Source organism: Abramis brama (genome assembly GCF_963993115.1).
Source record: "Abramis brama genome assembly, chromosome: 7".
In the NCBI taxonomy this organism is placed as follows: domain Eukaryota; kingdom Metazoa; phylum Chordata; class Actinopteri; order Cypriniformes; family Leuciscidae; genus Abramis; species Abramis brama.
The window spans coordinates 31,794,616-31,818,375 of NC_139969.1; the positions used below are offsets into that span (position 1 = coordinate 31,794,616).

The 23,760-nt window shown below is 39.4% G+C and overlaps 1 protein-coding gene across 2 annotated transcripts in view; it reads right to left on the reverse strand.

Moving 5' to 3' along the window:
- Positions 1-23,760, reverse strand: part of mpp7b (MAGUK p55 scaffold protein 7b) — a 61,530-nt gene that overhangs the window by 26,199 nt on the left and 11,571 nt on the right. The window contains exons 5-12 of one of the 2 annotated variants that reach the window (XM_084118822.1): positions 22,853-22,933; positions 21,532-21,672; positions 18,688-18,769; positions 16,359-16,444; positions 15,181-15,255; positions 14,866-15,062; positions 13,676-13,740; positions 5,828-5,866 (exon numbers count right to left, since the gene is read on the reverse strand). In XM_084118822.1, the coding sequence (XP_083974948.1) occupies positions 5,828-5,866; positions 13,676-13,740; positions 14,866-15,062; positions 15,181-15,255; positions 16,359-16,444; positions 18,688-18,769; positions 21,532-21,672; positions 22,853-22,933 (766 nt within the window). The remainder of the gene's footprint in view (positions 1-5,827; positions 5,867-13,675; positions 13,741-14,865; positions 15,063-15,180; positions 15,256-16,358; positions 16,445-18,687; positions 18,770-21,531; positions 21,673-22,852; positions 22,934-23,760) is intronic. The other variant, XM_084118823.1, reaches the window with a different exon arrangement.

Consider the following 23,760-nt stretch of genomic DNA (forward strand, 5'->3'; position numbering starts at 1 on the left):
GATGCACGCACCAGTTTTCTTTCGCTTCAAAGCCGATCGGTCTCTGAAGAGTGTTGTGTATACAACGAGCGAGTGTGTCTGTGTTCTTCTGGAAGACTCTCCCAGTGCTGGTGTTTCTACAGCAAGTGCAGCGGTGATCACGAGCTTCTAGGGTCTCAACTGCTGTTTTAACAGCATCAAATTTCTAAGTGTTTTGAGTTGTTGACGGTTGGTAAGAGGGCGTGGAAGTGAGTGCTTCACTGTTTCAGTTCACTGTTTCAGTGTTGCCACGGTCATTCCCCTGTGTGCTCCAGCACTGGTGACGGATCCCATTTCCTGAAAGAGCAACACGGGTGCGTTTGTGTCTTTTTCAAAATGCCATTCCATCCGTGCGTTTCTGGGTGCGGTAGGGATCTGTCCCCCTCTGATGGTCCCGATAGGTGCATCATGTGTTTGGGCTTACAGCACGCTGAGGCAGCTCTCGGGGCCCCTCCAGAGGACAGGATGTCTATTGCAGCATCGGAGGGAGAGCTGGGTTCTGGAGATGACGACTCAGCTCCGCTGCCTCCCTCTGAGAGACCAGCGCTGCCCAAGCCAGATCCAGAGATGGCAGCTATGCTAAAAAGGGCCGCTGAGGCGGTAGGGCTCATCTGGAATCCTCCACCGTGTCCCGAACCGTCTCGGTTGGATAATTGGTTTCTCGGGGCGGGCCGGGCTGAATTGCCGGGCGAGCCACCCCAGTACCTTTCTTCCCTGAAGTGCATGAGGAGCTTACTAGGTCGTGGACGGCACCTTTCTCTGCCCGAAACTGTCTAAGTAGTTCCTCCCCCCTCAATACCCTTGATGGAGGAGCGGCAAAGGGTTATGAGGCTATCCCTCCAATGGAGCGGTCTGTTGCGATGCAACTGTGTCCGGCGACCGCTACCTCATTGAAGGGGGATCCTCGTCTCCCCTCTAAGGCCTGTAAGTTCTCGTCCGTCCTTACGGGCAAGGCTTACAAAGCCTGTGGGCATGCTGCTTCTTCTCTGCATGCCATGGCGCTGCTTCAGATCCACCTGGCCCAAGCACTCATGAACATGCACAAGGGTAGCCCAGACCTTGAGCTCATGGGTAAGCTTCGCACTGCAACCGACCTCGCCCTCCAGGGCACGAAGGTTGCAGCTCGCGCGATCGGTCTGGAGATGTCCACCTTAGTGGTCCAGGAGCGCCATCTCTGGCTCAACCTGGCAGATATGAGGAATGCGGACAAGGTTTGATTCCTGGACTCCCCCATTTCACAGGTTGGGCTATTCGGCGATGCAGTGGAGAACTTCGCCCAACAGTTCTCTGCTGCCCAGAAGCAGACGGAGGCCATCCGTCACATCCTTCCCCGGCAGCCCACTGCTGCCTCCACCCGTCCGCCTGGGGCAGATCCTCCACCTGCTCATCGTTGAGGGCATCCATCTGCCGCCGCCTCTGCTCCCGCTGAGCCACCACAGCAGCCTCCACCCAGGCCTCAGCGTGGACCCGGCCACTTCCGTTCAAGTTGCAAACACAGAAATGCATTTCCCAAATGCTCCGTCCCCGAGATTGGTCTGCAGCGTTCGACCTGAAGGACGCGTACTTCAGATCTCTACCCTTCAGCAACACTGGCCATGCCTGTGTTCTTGTGTTCGAGGGGTTGAAGTCTCAGTACAAGTCCCTCCCTTCGAGTGCTACATAGCAAGTTGGGCCTTCAGGTCAACTGGGGAAGAGTAAACTCGCCCACGGACTGAGGATCTTTTACAGTTTGGAGGTGGACTCGGTCTACACGTCCCTCAAGAGGAACGTGTCCGGTCAGTGCTAGACAGAAGTGAGAAAGGGTCCCACTGAAATTTTTCAGAGGCTCCTGAGGCATATGGTAGACGCAGCCGCAAATAGGTCGGCTTCCTCCAATTGAAGACCGCTTCAGCACTGGCTTCGTGACCGAGTCCCGAGGTGGCCGTGGCCGAGCGGCATGCTCCGTGTGACAAACACCCGGCCTGCCGCCAAAGCCGTGTTCAGGCCTTTTGTTTCTCCGGGCCAGACGCCCCTAGAACAAGTACCTATCAACACCAGCTGAGGGGCCACGTATAACGGGCATGCAGTAACGGGGGTCTGGGCGAGCCTCCAACTGCATTGGCATCCATTGCCTCGAGTTGCTAGCAGTACACCTTGCTTGATGCCGCAGCTCAGCAAGCCTGCACTGCTCAGTACAGCGACCGCTGCGCTTCGCTTCCCTCGCATGTCGCAACTCGATAAATATATTATAATGATAAAAATCCACCCACTTCTTTTTTTTTATTTTTTTATAAATCATAAGCAGTGTCTCAGAACAAGCCGTTCACAGATTGTGGGCAAAGTAACGTCACTTTGTACAGGCCCCGCCCACGACTGTTGACAGACTCTGCCGTATTAGTAGCATAGAGCCCGCCCTGAGCAAGTTGTACACAGTCCACAATTGTATCGACGCCAGAGCAGCTGTAGCGACAAGAATGTCTCGTAAGCAACTCAGGTGTTTTGTTGTTGGATGTAAGAGTGAACATAACAGTCTTCATTTACTCCCGAAATCAGAGTGAAATGAAAGGGAGAGCATGCGCTTTAAAACAGTCCATCAGAGTTGTTTTACGGATACAAAGTTTACCAGTTTAAGCACTCCCCGAAAAGGCAAAAGGTCTGTATATATTTGTTTACTGTTAGTTGTAATGTGTTTTTGTGTAATTCACTGTGTATGTAGATGATAATACAAGGAAGAGAGAGAGTTTATGAATAAGACTTTAAATGCACACCTCTTGTACTGTGTTTTATTTAGAGTGAAAATCTCCATGCAGCATATATTCTATGGCTCTGGCATCATTGTTCGACTCCGGTTCGAACATAAAAGGCTGAACACTGCTACTGACAGTTTCTGACATTTTCAGTGCGTAAGATTGTCCTGTTTTGTTGCTGCCGGTGTGCCAGAGCATGAGCTCTTGAACCTCTGCCCTGTTCTTGAAAGGGGGCCGGGAGCAGCAGCTCATTTGCATTTAAAGGGCATTTTTGCTCACCCCCCAAAAGTGGCAATTTTAACATTCTATAAAAATCTGATCTATGGGGTATTTTGAGCTAAAACTTCACATACTATTCTAGGGACATCAGATACTTATTTTACATCTTGTAAAAAGGGGCATAATAGGTTCCCTTTAAAGCGCTTGAACCCCGATAATTGCTTCTTGCAGCTATATTTTATTTATTTATTTATTTGAGCTTGTAATGTTGAATTAAAATGGAATAACTAGATTTTTGGTAAAATTACACATTCTGTCTCAGTGTTTTTTTTTATATACAATGTAAAACTATATACATTAAGCTCCAGTGTTACTTTGTTCCCAATGTTTTTAAAATATCTTTTGTGTTTCGCAGAGGAAAGATAAATGAGTAAATGATGTTAGAATTATTTTGGCGGGGTGGACTATCCCTTTAAGAAATAGTGAGAGGTACCCCAAAACACACTGGATACCCTCTACATGTCCAGACTGCTGCCCTCACGTTCCTAGAGCCACCCTGATGAGCCATTAAATCATCGATAGTGATTTAACATGCGAGCAGTGATCCAACACAGACACAGGCACTATCCCATGCTGTGGAATCTGGACAGACAATCCGCTAATATGACGGGAAGCGCTTTGTTATGCCTCTTCAGAAACCATACGCTGCACTTAACCTCATCAAGCACTCAGTCCACATTATCTGCCACAAACGGTACATAAAATGTATGACATATTATATGCGGTTAGTTGCACCAGACTGCATGCTAAAACCATTATCTGTTTGATGGAGAATTTTGATTGCCATATTACCGAAGTCTACTAACGCACATGCGCTGTGGCTACCTGACACCAAAAACATCCAAAAGATCTGGAGAAGTAAGCAAGCTTTCTGGAGTTTCAAACATGCATTAACGTATTGGCTCTTTGTTGCATGTGGGACTGCATACTGATTAAATAATCTGGTTTGTAAATAGAGCCTGTTTTTAATGCGTCCCTGTTTTTCCACGTCTGGATCTTATTGGGATTTGCTGATACCTTTTCCAGGTTTCCCCAGTTTAATATCCCACCACACCTCTCCCTCATGACCCTTTTCGTATCCCACAATATCCTGGGCCTTGTATCTCTGCGTGGCTACTCTGAAGAGCACCTCTAAATTTTAGGCTTTGCTGAATAGATTTATAGAAGAATGTTGACAATTTTTCAAAAAGCATCCAGTGCTACCAGAGCTCTCCATCTGTGGCAAAGGCATCCAAATTTCCATCACATACTTGCTTGCACTGCTGCTGTGATAAATCTGAAATTCTGGAGCTGGCAAAATAAGCCCAGTATGGCTTGGTCCCATTGTAATGTCTTAAGCATGTTTTCTTGAGGGACTGCAGCAGCCCTGACGCTAGTTTGGCCATTGTGTGTCATGGAGATTAGCTGTGGACATGTTGGCTTTTGAAGTGGAGTCAAGGTTGCCAAAGAGCTGAAAATGAGGCGCGTCTCTGCTAGACTCATCCGGTAGCCTTGCCGCTAAATGAGCACAGTGCACGTTCCGCTCTCCAATGGCCTTTATCACTAATGGACCAGCACAAAGCACCCAGTCTGAAGCCATCAGAGCCTCTCCCATTAGCATGAATGCTCAAACCAGATCAGGCTAAATCTAAAACGAATGACCCTCACCTTGAATAAACATCATCCTCATAATGGTGTGGGAACGTAATGCAAAAGCACGAATGAAAAGAGGATGGGATGGATATCTCTAACAACTATCTTGTTCATTAGCACTCTGGCTAACAGGCCAAGTCATACACTGTAAATGTATGAATAAAATAAAATATGTGACTGTTTGCAGTTGAGTTAACAATACCATTATTTGGGCTCAAACAGCAAATGCATATTTGCATTTATGCATCTTTAAACAGATAGTTTTTTTAAAATCCAAAACAAGTTTGATTCAAGATACATTTTACATTTCCTTGGAACTAAACCTATGCCAGTTTTACATTTTTATATAAATTAATATGTTTAATGCAATGATTTTTAAAACACCAAATCTGATACTGTATGATTTTTCTTTCTTCTTTCTAGAGACTGGTTGGAAATTATAAAATGAAATGTCTAATTATATGTTTGTATAAGAAAAAAACTTCAGGTTTTATACAACAAACATTAAACATTAAGTGATGTAGAATATGGCCATATAGAACAGAATAAGAATAAGACATTAATATGTGCTTTATACAGTAAGTACTAATAAACAGCCAATATCCTAGTAATATCGATGCTAATAAGCAAGTAGCTAAAAGTGAGAATTGGACCCTAAACTAAAGTGTTACACAAAGAGGGTCCCTTGCAAGAGGGCCATCATATTTGGAAAGAGTTCTAACTTTTAACTGACACAAAGAATTTTGCAACATTCCTAATGTTTAAAAAAGTTGTTAAACTAATTTTATTATTTTAGGCCAAATATTTTTATGTGATGAAATGATGAACTGGATGATGACATCACTGTTTTCTCCAGAGATTAACTGAACTTGTTTCAAAAATTTATGAATTTTACATAGTTACTGAACCGAACTGAATAAACACTGAAAAGACTTCAACTGAATAATGATTGTTCACTGTTTTCTTTTTAGAGCTGCTGTACAGCAGAATTGAAGTCTGTTTTTTCCTGATGATCCCTGTAAAGCTGCTTTGAAACCATCTATTTTGTATAAAGCAGTATATAAATAAACTAAAGGTGACTTGACGTGTCATACTGTGTCAACATTTCTGAGCATTGATGTTCTAAACAGTGTATGGAGCTACAGTTACCATTCAGAAAAATAAATCCTCACCTATATGTATGCCACTTAACGCTCCATAGTCCACATCCTCTGGTCATAGAGTGAAAGCAGGGTGTAGAGAGAAAGGACAAAAGTGCACTCTAATCAAATAATGATAAATGTGAAATGAAGTCAGGGCAACCCTTAATCAAGAAGTGGTGAAAGAAAGGGGTAATTTGCAATGTTACTGTTTTTTACACATGATGTAAACAAAGACAAAAATACCAGCAAATTAGAGCTGGGTTACGGTTATGTGATTATGTGCTGAAAAGGATGAAAAATTACCTTCCATGTTGTCTGTTCAGTGTGAGTGAGAGGGCAAGAGAGAGAGAGAGAGAGACAGAGAGAGTTGATCAGAAGTTGCACTCACAACTAAGAAATAGTTTTTAGAAAAAAATTTGATTTTGACAATCTGTAGAAGTTTCTGATGTTGAGGAAATACATTTTCATTCTGAGATTACACAGACATAGCTATTTGCCAAAGAAAGAAGCTGCACTTAAATATATCAAAAGGCTTAGCACTTCATTAATCAATCTTTCTGTATAATCAGTGAGCGTATGATGTCAAATTTTACTGCCAAAATTTGTACCGTCATGGTCGCAGAGTTACACAGCACCCTCACAGTTTAGTTCACTGGCCAGCTCTAATCGATTGGCTGACTAGATACAACTTCCAGGAGAAAGAGCAAATGGGGTTCATTAAACTTAAGCAGGTTTTAAAAAAATATTTAGTTAGTTAGTTTTGTATTACATTATATTACAATATATTTCATATCTGCCCCTAAAAATAAAATATAATGTAATATAATAATAATTTACCTATTGCTTTGTTTCACATTGCAGCTTTTAGGGTTAATCAAACTTCGTACTACATGAGATTATAGGAACATCATAGAGGGCATTCCTTTAAAAACTCTAAACACCTCTCCTCATCTCTACTCTTTCATTTGGTGGCTTTAGAATGTAAACGAGATGACAAGGGTTTTTTGATGGATGTACCATAAATTGAAAAAAGAAAGGAAAATGAAATTATTTTGGAAGAGAACCTGCAAATGTCCATCATGCTGTGGCCAGAGTGGATTTTCGGAATAGTAAATGCAATTTTTTTGTGCCCAAGCTCAACTTGTCCTAACCATGTCCTCACCTGCGGTTCATTGGGGAATGATGTGTTTCATGCTTTTACAGAGCCAGTAAAAATGCTGGTGCTGTCTTGAGTTTAACGTGGCATTTTGGTAACCTTCTGCTCCGACCCAAGCTCTGTGTTTGAGTGTGTTATAGGGGAGGCCGTAAAGTGACCTCGTCGATCATCGCCGTGTGAGGACTCGGAGTCGCAGAGCAGCTGTCACTCTCCTCGCATCCAACCCACAGATGGAGCTTTTATTGGGAAGGCTGTTGCTTTGAACAGACCTACAATGACTTTTCAAGATGAAATAAAACTGTTCCAGATCCATCTATTGGCTTCTCCCTTTTCCACCCCGCTTTAATTCCCTCAACAATATATACTGCAGCTAAATGAAGACTTTGCTCAATGACAACTACATGTTTTGGTGGACAGCATCACTGTGACTCTCACTGAACTGATGAGAGTGTCAGCATATTGAGTTTTGATCTATCTCCGATGTAATGTTCAGGTATTACTCATTACATGCATTACTCATTCCTTGATGTCATACTTGTTTATAGAGCCAAGCTGTAATAAAAAATGCAGCATATTATAAAATAGTTCAAAAGCTACCGGAAGTTTGCGTGTGCAAATTCTAGTAAGGAAAGATTTTTAGATGCAAATTAATTTCATTTGAATTATGGAAATATTAATATTCATGGGTTTTATATATATAACAGCCGTGTGCGAGTCTAGTTCCGGTGGACCTCTAACCTGACGTATGACGTAGGATGTAAAAGTAGCGTAAGCTTAGGTAAGAGTATATGGCTGGGCAACAAACTCAAGCTCCTCTTCTCTTATACCGAAATCCTCATTGTTTGACTTCTAATTTGTGACCGGTGTTTTATTTTGTTTTGCTCTATCCTCTGTGCTTCCGCGTTTGTCAATACATCAAGCATATTCATAGTTCACTCGTCCGTCCGACTCATCAAAAATGCAAAATTAGCATCAAAAATAAATAAAAATGCATAAAAAATACAAAAAATGCATTGCTTCGCTTCAGAAGGCCTTTAGCCGTATGGATTACTTTTGATGGATGGATGAGCTTTTTTGGGCTTCAAAATCTCAGGCTCTACTCACTCCCATTATAAAGCTTGGAAGAGCCAGGATATTTTTTTATATAACTCCAATTGGTTTTGGCTGAAAGAACAAAGTAATATACACCTTGGATGGCTTGAGGGTGAGTAAATTATGAGATAATTTTCATTTCATTTTTGGGTGAACTAGCCTTTTAATAAAACATCCTGTTAACACATGCAGGAGGTCACCAGTGACCCCTTTCTATGTTTAGTGTAATTTACAGTAATATATTTAACCAATGTATACTAATTAAATCTTGACAAAATCAAATATTATTCCAAAAATAGTATTATATTACTACATAAATATAATGTATTTATTAATATTTTTGTCAAATGATATTACATTACTGTAAAATAATATTCAATAATATTACAATAAAACTGAAAGAACAGCTTTTAGATTATGTGTGTAGTTAGTAGACAATATTTTTTTACTCAGGTTTTTATTCCAAATCTGGAGAAGTGTCATGTCTTCCTGTCTTCCAACACATCATCATCTTTACTTAGTCCATCCTGATGTCTTAAGCAATACAAGATGGACTAAGATTGTTCTGAACAGGGTGTCTGCAATCTTTCCGTAGCTCAGTATGAATGTGTTCGCACGTAGTAAAACCTTTTTTTATATGTCCGGCAGAACCACTGTGATTTACAGCAGTTCCTCAGACTTTATCAGGTCATTTATTCAGCTCATGTCTCCAGAGAGCAGCTCCAGGAAGATGCCTGGCACCCTTAGACACGCTCTACTCTCTGACTGACACTAACAGTCTTTGTAGTGATCTTAAGTGTGACATCACTCCATTTCCACAATCATTTCCACATCACTCTCTAGTCTAACACAATGTAAAGGATGTTGGGTCTGTCCTTTGTTTATATATTTCATATAGCAAGAGCTCAAAAATAAACAACACATGCTAGGCGTATAGACTATTTGTTGTGTTTGATGACTTATTTAACATACTGTATAGTTTCCACTGTATTTCGACAGTTCACTTTAGACATTCTACTATACGTAACTTTGCAACTACACGTCAGCTAACTCTCATAAATTTGGAACTACATGTCAGCTAATTGTTAGGGTTCGGGTTAGTAGAAAGTTGACTGTGGGAAGCAGGGCGAGGCCGAGAGCCGTGAGAGAATGGCACGGTGGTTATTGATAATGAGCGTGCCGCACCGGCCTCGTATCTCACGGAGAAGGTACGGAAGCATAAGAGGAGGAGCGACGACAGTGAAGGACGAGAAAGGACCAGGCCTGGACTTTACATTATGTTTAGTTTATGTGTGTGCAGCAGTATGCGAGGAGCTGCCAATTTTACTTTCGTTTTGTGTTTGTTTATTTGATATTAAGCAGCAATTTAGATTGTGTGTTCATCCCTGCCCACACTACATCACAGGTGGGGATACACACAATCTTTATGTTGTTTGTTTGGAAGTGGAGCGGAGCATGCACAGTCAGTGCTCGAGGGTGCTGGCTGTGTATACTGTAAACAGCTTCCACTACGGACTGAGGCACTGGGTGAGGCACCGGTGCTGCAAATATCCAGCTCTGAGGAGTTGGATGTTGAAAGCATCAAGGCAGGAGAGCTTGAGGACTTGCCACCTCATTCTCCAGCCTATGAGGAGCTGGTGGAGGTTGTGACTCGTGCTGTTGCCAGACTGAACATTGACTGGCCAGCTGAGAAGCAGGACGTTCATCCCAAAAGTAAACGAGACGAACGCTTCCTGCCCTGATGAGCATAGCCTTTTTTCGTTGGGGCCTTCCATTTTTTCCCGATCTCCACAATGAGGTGTCCAGATTGTCTAAGAAACCGGTCTCCTATCGAGTTCACAGTGCACAAACAATAGTTGGCCACAAAGAGCACGGATATGTGGCGATGCCTAAGGTGGAAGAGACGCTAGCCAGCTATCTCTCCCCAGACTGCATAATCCCTAAAGGCTTTGACACTTCCAACCAAGCAAGTCGGAACTACTTCAGCTTTGGTGGGCAAAGCATATTGAGCGTCTTGTCAGGCTTCAGCTTGCTTATACACCATGAGCTTGCTGCAAGCCTACCAGGCAGATTTGTTAGGAGACCTGGATGAGGGCGAGGGAATTGGGCCTGACGCAGTCACAGAGTTGTGTTGGGCCATAGATCTTTCTTTCCGGGCCACCAAGGAGACGGCTAGGTCCATTGGTCGTGCTATGGCAGCCCTGGAGAGGCATTTATGGTTGAATCTCAGTGCCATCAAAGAGAAAGATAAAAGCCTCCTTATGGTTGCCCCGCTATCACCTCCTGGCCTCTTCGGCGACTCTGTCAACACAGTTGAAGAGAATTTCCAGGAGGACAGCAAACAGGCGGCGGCATTCCAAAAGCTCTCCCCCCGCCACTCTCAGGTCTCTGGGACTGCTGAGTAGGAGCAGCCCCAAACATCGAAAGCAAGCTCCTCACACCTCCTCACACAAAAACAGAACGCTGCTACCCGAAGGGCCCATATAATGTGTTGGCACATTAAAATGTTGGGGTTAAGGTTAAACGCCAAGAAGAGTGTGCTTTCTCCAGCACAGAGGACCACTTTTCTAGGCGTGGTGTGGGATTTGGTTACGATGCAAATACGGCTTTCCCCTGCACGCATTGAATCAATCGGGTCAACTGTAAACCGAGTAAAGCTAGGCCAGTCACTCACTGTGAAACAGTTTCAGTGACTGTTGGGTTTGATGGCAGCAGCGTTCAAAGTGATACTTTTTGGCCTGTTGTACATGAGACCCCTACAGTGGTGGCTAAGGACTAGGGGGTTTTCCCCAAGGGGCAATCCTTTTCGCATGATCAAGGTAACTGGGCAATCCTTACGTGCCTTGGTTATGTGGAAGAAACCCTAGGCCAAATTCCCGTGTTGGGAGCTCCTTGTTGCAAGATGCTAACTACGGATGCTTCCCTCACGGGTTGGGGAGTGATTCTAGAGGGTCCTTTAACTCAAGGTCTCTGGAGGGGGCACCATCTCTCCTGGCATATCAATCACCTGGAAATAAAGGCTGTCTTTCTTGCTCTCAAGAATTTTTATCCAAGATCTCAAGGGTCCAGTCAGATAACACATTGGTGGACGCCAACATAAATCACCAGTGTGGTTTGCGCCCACATCCACTCCGCAAACTGGCACACCAAATCCTCCTGTGTTCGTAGGGAAAGCTGATTTCACTCAGCTTACATCCCTGGGTGCTATAACCAGGGAGCAGACATCATGTTGAGACAGGGGTTAAGACAGGGGCTGAGGCCAGGCGAATGGAGGGCGCTCAGCCAGGCACTAATGGATCTGTTTGCGTCTTGGAGATGTCTTACTGTCCACTCTGGTTCTCCCTCACACATCTAGCTTCTCTGGGACTGGGTGCTATGGTTCAGACATGGCCGAGGCTACGTCTCTGAACACTTTCCCCCCGATCGCTCTGCTTCCGCGAGTTCTGGAGAGAATTCGCCGGTACACGGTCCGTCTCACCTTGATCGCCCCGCGGTGACCAGGCAGAGTGTGGTTCTAGGATCTTGTGTCTCTCTTCGATGGCTCTCCTTGGGAGATTCCGATCAGGAGGGACCTTCTGTCCCAGGCAGGGGGCTCAATACTTCACCCCGCCCAGAACTGTGGAAGCTGATAGAGCTCATAGATTCTGGTCACTCAACTGAGGTTGTTGAGACCATCCTTCACTTTAGAGCTGCCCTGTTGGTACAGTGCTGGAGATCCTGCAGGAGCGATTCGCTGCGGGGTTATCCCCGTCCACTTTAAAGGACTATGTGGCAGCCATAGCTATTTACCACATTTCTTTGGGTGGAATGTCTTTAGGGAGAGACCCTTTGGTAACACGTTTCCACCATGGCACATTGAGGATGAGACTTGCAGTATGCACTAGGGTACCGGCTTGGGATCTGGCCTTGGCCTGTCCCTGGCTCCCTTTGAGCCTACTGAAGAGGTTCAATTCAAGTTTCTTACTCTCAAGAAGTTGTTCCTCTTAGCTATCACTTCTCTTAAAAGGATAGGAGATTTGCAAGCTCTGTAATTTGCCCAAATTAAATTGTCAAATTAAATGTTTTAATTGTGTCATGTGTTGTCAGATCTGCCCTCCTTCTACAGTATCAGCATTTTCATCCATCTTGTAGGTGTCCTGGGATCTAAGATACACTTAAAGTAGGAACTGAATTGCCTTTCCAACTTGAGAACTACATACAGTCACAAAGAATTGTTCTTTACACAGTCTGAACCAGTGTCATAGACCATAATAATGTCAGCATCACTTGGCCAATGAGTATAGTGTGGCCTTCTCCTAATGCATCCTATAAACGTTGTTGTATGTCTTGCACACACCCAATCTATTTTTCTTATAGATAAATTTGGTGAAAGGCAGCTCTTCACATGCAATTATATGGGCGATGTTGAATTTCATTTTAAGCTCCTTCCATTTTTTTCTCATGTAGACAACAGGTTAAATAAAAATATCAGGATTATGTGATATAGTGGATATATTTAGCAAAATGCACCTTTCTATAGTTATTTTTCTAGCTGACTAACGCATTTATAAGTATTGAATGGCTTTTCTGAAGTACATTTGACTTAAGCTGTTTTATACAAGCTCTTTCCAAAGTCGAAATGCTGATTGAGCGATCTTTCAGGCCACATTAAAGAGCACCAAAACAACATTTATTGCATGTATTTTGTGATAAAATTGACAGAATTTGAAAGCTGAAAGTTTGTTAATTGTTTACTAAAATTTACAAACACATTAAAAGTGACATATTAAAGGTGTCAGTTACTGTGATTATGGATGGCTGTTGGAGTTTAACTACTTTGTGTGCACGAAACAGACACTTCCTGCACTTTTGGATGTTCATTCATTGACACTTCTCCGTAGTTTTCTATCTCAGTAACTGAGTTTTTTTTTCACTGCAAAATCACATGTAAAATTATATTGCCGCCAGTGGCGATCTCAGCAAAAATATCACTCGCAAATTAATATTCAGCCTATTAGAAACGCATGTCAAGCTAATAAAAAATGTATTGGACTTCCCAATGCACTACTGTAAGGTCCGGGTTGAGGAAGAAGACAAGCCAAGCGAAGTACAAAAATAACAAAGGTTTATTAAATGGAGGTAACTCAAAACAAACAAGAAACAGTGTGCTGGTGCACAAACAATAACCGACCAAGACAAGGAGTGAGAGGGGAACTTAAATACACAGATAATGACTAGGACAACAGGTGACGGTGATGATGATGATGATGATGATGATGATGAGGATGATCACAGGTGATGAGGAGCAGGTGCAGATGATGATTACAGAGGATTCTGGGAATTGTAGTGAAGACAAGACGATGACAGACGGTGAATGTGACAACTACGTTCTAACAGTTTTCCTCTTAATGAGACATCTGACATGAATTCTCAGTGAAGGCTCAGAAAAACTGCACAATGAGGGTGCAAATTAAAGGTACACCCTACTGCCTTGCCAGGCTAAAGTCTGCTAGTGCACATCAAATGCACCATTTTGGACAGGACTAGAGAGAGTGGATACTTTTAGCATTTGAATTTTTCAAATAATGTCTTATCTGCATGTTGTTTTAATACAGCTCTGTCTAGTAAATGTCAGGGATTTCTGAGCTTACCGCCGAATGCCTTCGACACTCTGGGTGGGTGAAACAGAACTTCAGGCCTCTGTAAAGTAACTCTCCTGTAGGAAAAACATTGAAACTATGCTGAAAACACAGTTAGCTCCAGTTAATTTCTCATAAATATTGTAAAGCTGTCTATTTAAAGTCAGATGAAGTTCAATCTCGCATAGTCAAAACATAGTTTGGCGTCAGTCAGAGTCTCTTATGCTCTCCAAAACTGAATTAATTTGATCAAAAATAGTAAAAACAGTAATAGTATGAAATATAATTAGTTATATTTTAAACTGTAATTATATTTCATACTATTACTGTTTTTACTATTTTTTTGTATTTTGTTTTCTATTTGAATATATATATATATATATATATATATATATATATATACAGTATCTTCAGCATTCATTTTTGCAACCATATAAAAGTCTTAACGGCCACTTTTGATCAATTTAATCCTTGCTGAATAAAGTATTGATTAAAGAACCCAAACCCAAAAGTTGACCCCAAACTTTTCAATGGTAGTGAATATTATACTACAAAAAAACAAAACAAGATATGGATATATAATTTGTGATCTGCACATCTAAAAGTAATAAATACAGACTATTTCACAGACAAAACTTTCTTTTACAGTTCTGCTCATTGATATCAAATTTATTTGTAACTAAGTGTCTCAAACGATTCAATTTAACTAATCTGGCAAACTATTCAACTGCACATAAATCAATTAGCTTTTAAATATGATTTTGGGCCGTATTAGACGGTCAGTGAACGGACTGTGGTAAACGTGTCATCTAAGGCTGAGACTAGATCAAGTTATTGCCTATAGTAAACCTTTCAATGATGTCACTGTCATGTCATCAGTTGAAAGACACACAAATAATAAAATCTCAGCAGGCTGATAGATTCCCATTGTCTTTTGAGGGACCCCAGTGTCCAGACAAAAGACATTTTATTTAAATGTTGATGAGATTGATTGTTTTTCTTACAAGATTTACAGTTTGACTAAGGGAGTGTCAGACTGAGTTGCCATTGACTGTGTCTAATTCAACATTGGGAACATGATGACAGGATCCGAGTCTGACTGACAACATCGGTGTATGACTCTGACAACAAAAGGATTTAGTTTCTTCAGTCTAGACTTGGAGTGAAACTTTGCAACAGTCTGATTATGAAAGTTTTCTTACCTTTCCTGAAGCTGCCTTGAGGGAATCAATCCAGCCCTGAGGTTGGCGTCACCGTGCCGTCTGGCCTGCCACCAGGTGTCATCTTCTTGGCTTACAATCTGCAACACATCTCCTCTCCAGAATTCCAACCCGGCGTCTTTGCATGGAATAGCGGGATCTGCTTGGGGATCATAGTCAAAAAGTGCCCTCACAAAGATCTGCAACAATCCACAAACACATGTTGATGTCACCAATTATGGCTTAAATTATCTGGAGTGTAAAATGCAATGCAGAAAACGTTATTATATAAGTACGCTTTGATTTTCATCAAGGGACCTTGGTTTCTATGGTCTCCGGCTCTTCTTTGGTGCCTGGGATGACTGTGAAGGTCACTGCTCCTTCTGAATGGGCCTAGAGGATGTGATAAGGCTCAAGAAAAGCTTACAAGGTTCAGATTGAATAACACTTACTCTACTGGTCAAAAGTTTGGAATAATGAAGAGTTTTTTTTTAAAATGTTTTTGAAAGAAGTCAAGTAAAGTCACCTTTATTTATATAGCACTTTTGACAATACAAATTGTTGCAAAGCAGCTTTACAGTGATAACAGGAAAATATTCCTCTTATGCTCATCAAGACTGCCTTTATTTGACCAAAAATACAGTAAAAAATATTAATATTGTGTAGGCTACAGAAAATGTAAAAATTGTAAATAATATTGTTACAATTTTAAATAACAATATATTTTAAAATGTAATGTATTCCTGTGATGGCAAAGCTGAATTTTCAGCATCATTACATATTCTTTGGTGTTACATGATCCTTCAGGAATCATTCTTATATGCTCATATGGCACTTATTTATTAGCAATTATTATTGGTACTTAATTATTAATAATGGTTATTATTGTTATACTTTTTTTTTTTTTGCTTAATATTTTTGTGGAAGGCGTGATACATTTTTTCAGGATTCTTTGACGAGAGTTAAAGAAAAAAATATTTATTTGAAACAGAAATCTTTTGAAACATTATGGATGACTTAATATTATTCATTATAATTATTAATAATATGATTTATTTTACCTACCAATCAAAAGTGTGGGGTATAACAGTTTCCACAAAAATATTAAGCAGCAAAACATTCATACAAAACATTAATGATTAGCATATTAGAATGATTTCTGAAAAAATTATAATTATTGCAAACTTTTGACTAGTAGTGTATAAACAAAGATAGAATGCAAATTTGTTAGGCTCCAGAAAACCCTCAAACACAAATGCACACTACATCAAATTAAAGCACAGACACACCAAATGCCCAAACACATTCAAGCATGCAGCTTAGACTATCATCAGTTTCTATTCTGGATATTGCTGGTCTAGCCAGCTTAGCCGTGTTGACCAAGAGAGGTTTGCTGGTTAAGCTAATTAAGAAGCCTGATGGGGACAGCAGCACACTAGCATCCCATGCGGGGAACCAGCATCCAAACACGCTGGCGACTGACCAGCAATGCATACTAGTATGGGAATGATCTCCTCTGGGTTCTTGTCCTCCACTGGAACTCCATTGACCTCCTTGAGTTTGTCACCTTCACGAATTAGACCTGTGGCATCCACCAATGAAGCAATGAGAAGAAAGAATCAGCAGAAAGAATTACGTTGAACATTGTGAGGTGAATTAAGTTATTTCAGTGTCTTATTCACTAACCACTCACAATCCAGCTTCAGGAACTATAAGCATAACTATAACTATAACATGTTTGGGGCGTGTATTACACTGTTGTCTTATGTGAATAATTTCTTCAGCCAGTAGCATTCAGAATTCTCTTAAATAAGCAAGACTTTTGAGTGTGTTTTTTGGCCTGTATTTAGTTTTAGGGGTTTGTTGTTGTTGTTTTACATGATGTATATTTTAAGTTTACAATGTTACATGTTCAAAATATGTAAGTTACATGTTTTGAAACTACTCGTTTTTGTCTTAGTTTTGGTTTATGATAATAAACTTGCAGATTTGAATGTGAGCTTGCAGTCTTTTGAAAGAAAGGGGCGGGGTTTAAGCTGACTAAATGATTGGAGAAGTCCAGCATACATCACTAGAAAAAAGTCTGTCATTTCACTTGATTAAATGTTACAAATTTTTTCACAATAAGATGGAAAATTTCCATTTCAGGTCGACATAAAGGGTTATTTTATGGCATCAATCTATAAACAAATTTAGTTTCTAATTATAAGAGTGGGTAACACTTTATATTACGACCCGCAAACAACTGCGTAAGTAAACCGAAATTACGGTGTACGTTTATGTAATTATAGTGTACTTCCGCGTAGGTATAAGGGAACAATATGTTAAGTTTTGGGTAATTAAGGGGTAACAAGCAGATATACAACCTGCAAAGAACTTAGTAAGTAAACCGAAATTACGGTGTACGTTTCTGTAATTATAGTATACTTCCGCGTAGGTATAAGGGAACAATATGTTAAGTTCTGGGTACTAAAGGGGTACAACCAGATATACAAGCAAATTATTTATAATGTAATTATTTTGAAACTAACAGGTACCTATTCTGTTAATATATTCCAGGCAAAAATTGTACGTCTGTTGTATATAAAAGTTTTTATCACATTTCTGGCAAAATATGTTCTCGTGCAATGTAGTTACAGGGTAATTTTGACATCTGTGGGTTGTAAATTAAACTTTATATATATATATAAGCCAAAAAAATTAGTTTCTGCTATGATTTTAATTTAGAACGTACCATGTAGTACTTAGTACTTACCTTATCACATTGTATTGCAATGACACTTAAATGTCAGGGCAAATATACTGTGTAATTAAAAGGTTTTTTTTAATAAGAGTACCTTTCTCTGTAATTACTGTGCAAATAGTGTTGTTTCGTATTGTTACATAGTAAGTAGTGTTTGTTACCCGTTTCAACTGTGTATTTACAGGGTAAGTGTAACTCCTGCGGGCTGTAAATTAAAGTGTCGCTTGTTACCCCCTTGTTCTGTGTAGTTACAGGGTAAGTGCAGTAAATATACAATAAAGGATCCCATTTAATTTCTGACTTTTATTTTACAAGAAAATTTCAAAACAGTTTTTCATCTTAATAAAACATTGTCTTTTCTACAGTATCAAACAACAAAGTAACACATTATATCCCCCCATTATATATATTTTTTTTCAAAATCAGGTGTTTATAAAATTGTTTCAGATTACATTTTTATCATACTGTGCTTACATACAGCCATATATATATATATATATATATATATATATATATATATATATATATATATATATATATATATATATATAAAAGTTTAATTTACAACCCACCAATGTTAAAATTACCATGTAACTACATTGCACAAGAACATAATTTTGCCAGAAATGTGATAAAACCTTTTATATACACAGACGTACAATTTTTGCCTGGAATATATTAAAAGAATATAGGTACCTGTTATTTTTAAAATAATTACATTATAAATAATTTGCTTGTATATCTGGTTGTACCCCTTTAGTACCCAAAACTTAACATATTGTTCCTTTATACCTACACGGAAGTACACTATAATTACAGAAACGTACACCGTAATTTCGGTTTACTTACGAAGTTCTTTGCAGGTTGTATATCTGCTTGTTACCACTTTATTACCCAAAACTTAACATATTGTTCCCTTATACCTACGCGGAAGTACACTAATTACAGAAACGTACACCGTAATTTCGGTTTACTTACGCAGTTGTTTGCGGGTCGTAAAATAAAGTGTTACCTAAGAGTGTTTATCAAAAACACAATGGTGAAAGAGGTTATAATATTAATACATTTAAAGTGCATCTCACCACTCCGATCAGCAGCTCCTCCTCTCAGGACCCGAGCTACAACTATAGCACCAGTGGACTCGTCTCTCTTTATGGTGGCTCCCTGGAACATAGAAATGTTTGTTGAGAGTCTGTAGGCTGTCATTCAGAAATACAAGTCTAAGGTTTTAAAATTCATTCAAAGCAAATCAACTGTAAAGCACAAGTTCATATATCTGGAGGGACCAATTTCTAGCAAACAATCCCAGTTTGCCTTGTAAATCAGTATGTGACTGTCAGGATAAGTCCAAGTAGAAATCTGGACAGAAATTTCTTTAGAAAGGGCAATACAGGTGTGAATATCACAATAGGAATCTTAAACACGTTATGCAGTGGGAGCTGAGTGTTAAATGTTCCATGAAACCATGACGAATAAGTCAAACTTAATGAGGAAAACTATTCATGAAAGCTCAAATTAAGACAAAAAAAAAAAAAGCTTTTGTTTAAATCACACAGCTTGCTGACATATGTCAAACATCAGATCGGTTGTCTTTCCTTCATTTGTCTGAAGGGGGGAAAAATCAGCAGCCAGTGAAATGAATCTTTCAGGTTCATTAGATCTAAACACACATCAGTTTTGACCTTTTTAAATTATACACAACTGTGTTTTGCTTCAAGTCCATTTTCATTAACACCATCTCACATTGCTTAGAGAGAACAACAATTTCTGTTTTCACATGCCTCATCGCCCAGGACAATCAATACACCAACCAAGGCCACCACACCACATGCACTAATACCGTATAGGTTAAACTCTCCAAAATATATTAACAACTTGCAGAGGTCCTGAAATAAACTAGTCAAAACTATGGTTAAAAGAACATTTTAGTCCTCAAAGGGCCTCTGACATGACCCGCTTCAGGAGACCAAGCTTTAACAAGCCTGTTTAGAAGCAGACAATGATGGCAGTCAAGCCACATGGGACACTGATACAGGAGTTAGGAGGCCCTGCATAGTTCCTTGACCACAGAAGCCAAAATGGCCTGTATTCCTTAATCACAGGGCTCAGGTCCCCTATTAGAAGCACAAAAAGATCTCTGGATTGTGGAGAACTTTCTAGTTCCTTCACATAAATAGAACACGAAAAAGCCACGACCCAGTGTTTATAGCTCACTACTAATGGTGCAGAGAAAACAGATGGGTTCTGCTCCAAGACAGAACGATCATATTTAAGGTTAATGGTTTAATCACTGATCACTAACCCCATCTGCCCGGTCTGAAAACCACAGACTTGGCAACACTGATTAGATCACTATATGCAAAGAAACTGAGAAACAAACCACTGAAATAATACAAGAAAAGAAAGTGTAGATAGATACCATTCAAAAGTTTAGGGTCAGTAGATTATTTTATTTATTTCTTATGTGAATCAATCAAAAATACAGTGAAAACTGTAATGATTAAAAATGTTATATATATATATATATATATATATTTGTGAAATGTAATTTATTCCTGTGATGGCAAAGCTTATTTTTCAGTATCATTACTCCAATCTTCAGTGTCACATGATCCTTCATTCTGAAATGCTGATCTAGTGATAAAGAAACATTTCTTATTATTATCAATGTTGAAAACAGTTGTGCAGCTTAATATTTTTTGTGGAAACTATGATGCACTTATGTTCAGGATTCATAGATGAATAGAAAGTTCAAAAGAACAGCATTTATTTGAATTTAGTTCTTGAAGCAGCGTAAAAGTCTTTACTGTCACTTTTGATCGATTTTATTGCTGAATAAAAGTATTAATTTCTTTAAAAAAAAAAAACTTTTTAATGGTGTATTGTATAAAATTAGGTAAGCCAGATATACAGACAGATTTTTATTTGATGAAACTGCATCTATTTGTTCCCTTCAGACTTCTGGACTATTTTGTCGTCTGATTATCATATAATCATATAATGATGATATTCATCATAGACTATTCCATTCTAATCACAATCATGGTAGACAACAGATGAAAAAAACACAAAACATTGAGTCTAGTGAGTGGAAGGCAAGGAGGGACTCTTCATCACGGTCGTACCAAAAACTGATGATGCTCTTTCCGTTCATTCTCTGTAATTCATAAAGCCTCATTCAAATGGGTTCCTCCTTCGGCATTATTCGCCAGATGTTATAGACAAAAGGAGTAATAATGGAGAAAATCACCATTTTACAAGCTATGCATTGTGAATGGGAATACAGCCACATTGTGCGTCAGAAGTGGAAGGATAACCCACAGTAAAAAGATAAACCTTGTTTGAGAGGGTTCAATCTGAAGTCATGCGTTTTACATGCAGAGTGCTGTTCAGTGTTTCCTATTTGTATTCAAAGCATCCCATTTAACTAACACAATTGTAAGTCCAGATGGTTTTGTTCAGTGATGGAAAATATGATTCTGGAGGTAGAGTTGAGGGCAAAACTGATCCAGGTTGCAATTTGATACTCTTAGCATTATAGGATAATCCAAATCTTCCCTCTAAATATGCTGGCCTTATTAGCGTTCTGCTTATTACAATCAAAAACAATTCAGCGAAGTAATCAATTTCAGTTGATTTCAATTGATTCCTAATCAACTTCAGAGCCATGACCTTTACCTAAACATGAGGAATGGAAAGTTCACCTATGGATGATTTTAAAACATTATTCTTCAAAAATGAGTTTTTAAAGGTATCTGATAGTTGACAGGGTTGAAGGGAGTCCAATGTACTTTATATTTAAAGCTGAAGCAGATCTCAGAATGAATTAACTGCTGAGCTTTCTACTACTGTAACCTGTTTTTAACCAGCATGATATAAATGGACTATATTCTTATGTTTTACTCACGTTATTCAGAGGGACCTACCAGTGGCTCCTGGTTTTTCATCAGGCAAACAATCTTGATCGAATCTTCCTCTTTCTCATCGTTATCAGGGAGTGGAGGCAGAGGCGGCAACCGAGGGTCAAACTCTTTCTGGGCCACCATGTCATGCACTGTGAGAAAAGCCTGAAGAGGATAATGAGAGCACAGGTATGAAATTATCTGGTCGGGAATTCGGTTAGCAGTATTTATATGGGATAATGTTGGGGAAAATGCATGTTAGTGGGTATAAAAAAGATTGTTTTTTACAATACTGTCTTTATATTTTTTAATTATTCATAGATTTATGTTACGAAAGGGTCTTTATATATAACAATATATGCCTTCGAGAAAGGGGCCCATGAAAGAAATGCATATTTTGGGGGTCAAAATACATAATTTATGGAGTCTGAAAATACCTGTTTAGTTGTCATTATACAAAAAAAAATAATAATTGCATAATGACATGACTTACCAATCAGAATCAAGTATAGCAGATAGCAAGAATTGAAGAAAGATTAATTTATCCTTTACAATAGCATTCAAAAGATTGGGGTCAGTAGTTTTTTTTTTTTTTTAAAGAAATTAATACTTTTCTTCAGCAAAGATACATGAAATTGAACAAAAGTGTAATTTTTAAATGTTACATTTGTTACAAAACATTGCAGTTTCAAATATGAAATAAACAATCTTACAGACCTCAAACCTTTGAATATATCCAGGGTAAAAAAATATTCTCAGCAAATCAAGTAAGTCAACAATCAACACAGTTGATTGGTCTTCTCACTTGGCCTGATAAAGTATCTTTCCACACTGAATATCACCTCACTGAGGCAACCCAGTTTTGCCTTATAAAATGTGAGAGCCAAACAAACGATCCAAGAAGCAACATATCATTAGACCAATCACAAATAAAGCTGTCAAGGCCCTCATAAGTAAAACTCCTGAACTCTATAAACTTAATGTGTGGGTCTGTTTTGTAACAACTCTAAATGTGAATTTTCTTTCTTTTTATGTCCAGTTCATGCTTGATGTCAGAGAGTAATGTAGATTTTCGATATTTTATCAGTTGTATATAATCATCTGCTCCAAAAGAAGAATATGCAAGCCTAAAACAGACAACCCGTGAAAAGAAAGAAATACTCATAACTTGGATTGATTTTACACCAAATACCATTAATGTACTTTATCTAATGACACCAACCCGAACCCACCATAAAAGCAGGAATACTTTTATCTGCCTCTGTTTTCAGTCAGTCAGATATGTCAATCCACCTTTCTCGTGATCTTGACCAAATCTTGACCCACATGTACATTCTCTTCTCACCTGTACATGAGGTTTGGAGAGCAAGTGTAACAACTCTGTTGTCTCTGGGCTGGTGACAACACCACGCAGCTCTTCCGCCAACTGGAACGAAACATAAAAAACAACAAAATGTGATAATGTTAGTCTCTGACCATCCCTTTTGGCTTATAGTTTTTGCTCATGAACCGATCTGGTAAGTTTGCTTTGGCAATGCTTGGTGGTCTGGTTCAATCTATCCCAACCCACTTGACAATACTATGCGAGTGTTTACATAGCAGGTCAAAAAGCCACAGAACCATGAGCCCTGGAGAAATAACTGTTTCTGTTGTGGTTCAGCCAAGCAAAAACCAAATAGACTGAATGTGGTTGTGAGTAACACCGGACCTGACGTTAAACATACATTAAATCTCCAAAACTGAAATTTTACACTGAGCTGCAACGTAAGGAAAATGCTTTTAAAGGCTTAATGCTCCAAAATGTCCTCCTCGTTTTCAGTCTGAGAGAAGATGGAAATCGATATCACTTCAAAACCACTCTTTGCCTTAATGAAATACAGCGTGCACAGTCAAAAGATGGAGATAATCTTTGTTTTAAGAGTCTCTGCAGAATTGAGTTGATAAAGACAGGGCTGATTCTTTTTGCAAGATGTGCAAGGAAGAGGAACAACTTCGTTTTATAGGCTAATAGAAATTTGAATACTGTTAAAGGGAGATAACTGTAATGAAGAAAGAAAGAGGTTCAAGTGTAATCCAACTGATAACGTAAAAATGGCAACGTTAATGATTTTGCGATTTTTACTTTACAGGGCAGAACATTGACGTTTTTTAATTTCTTTTTTTCTGTGAGCCTTGTTGAGCTAGTAGTTTTTTTTATTTTTGTGTCGGAATACTGTGTTGGTTTGAAATCATTAAGATTTTTAAATGTTTTTG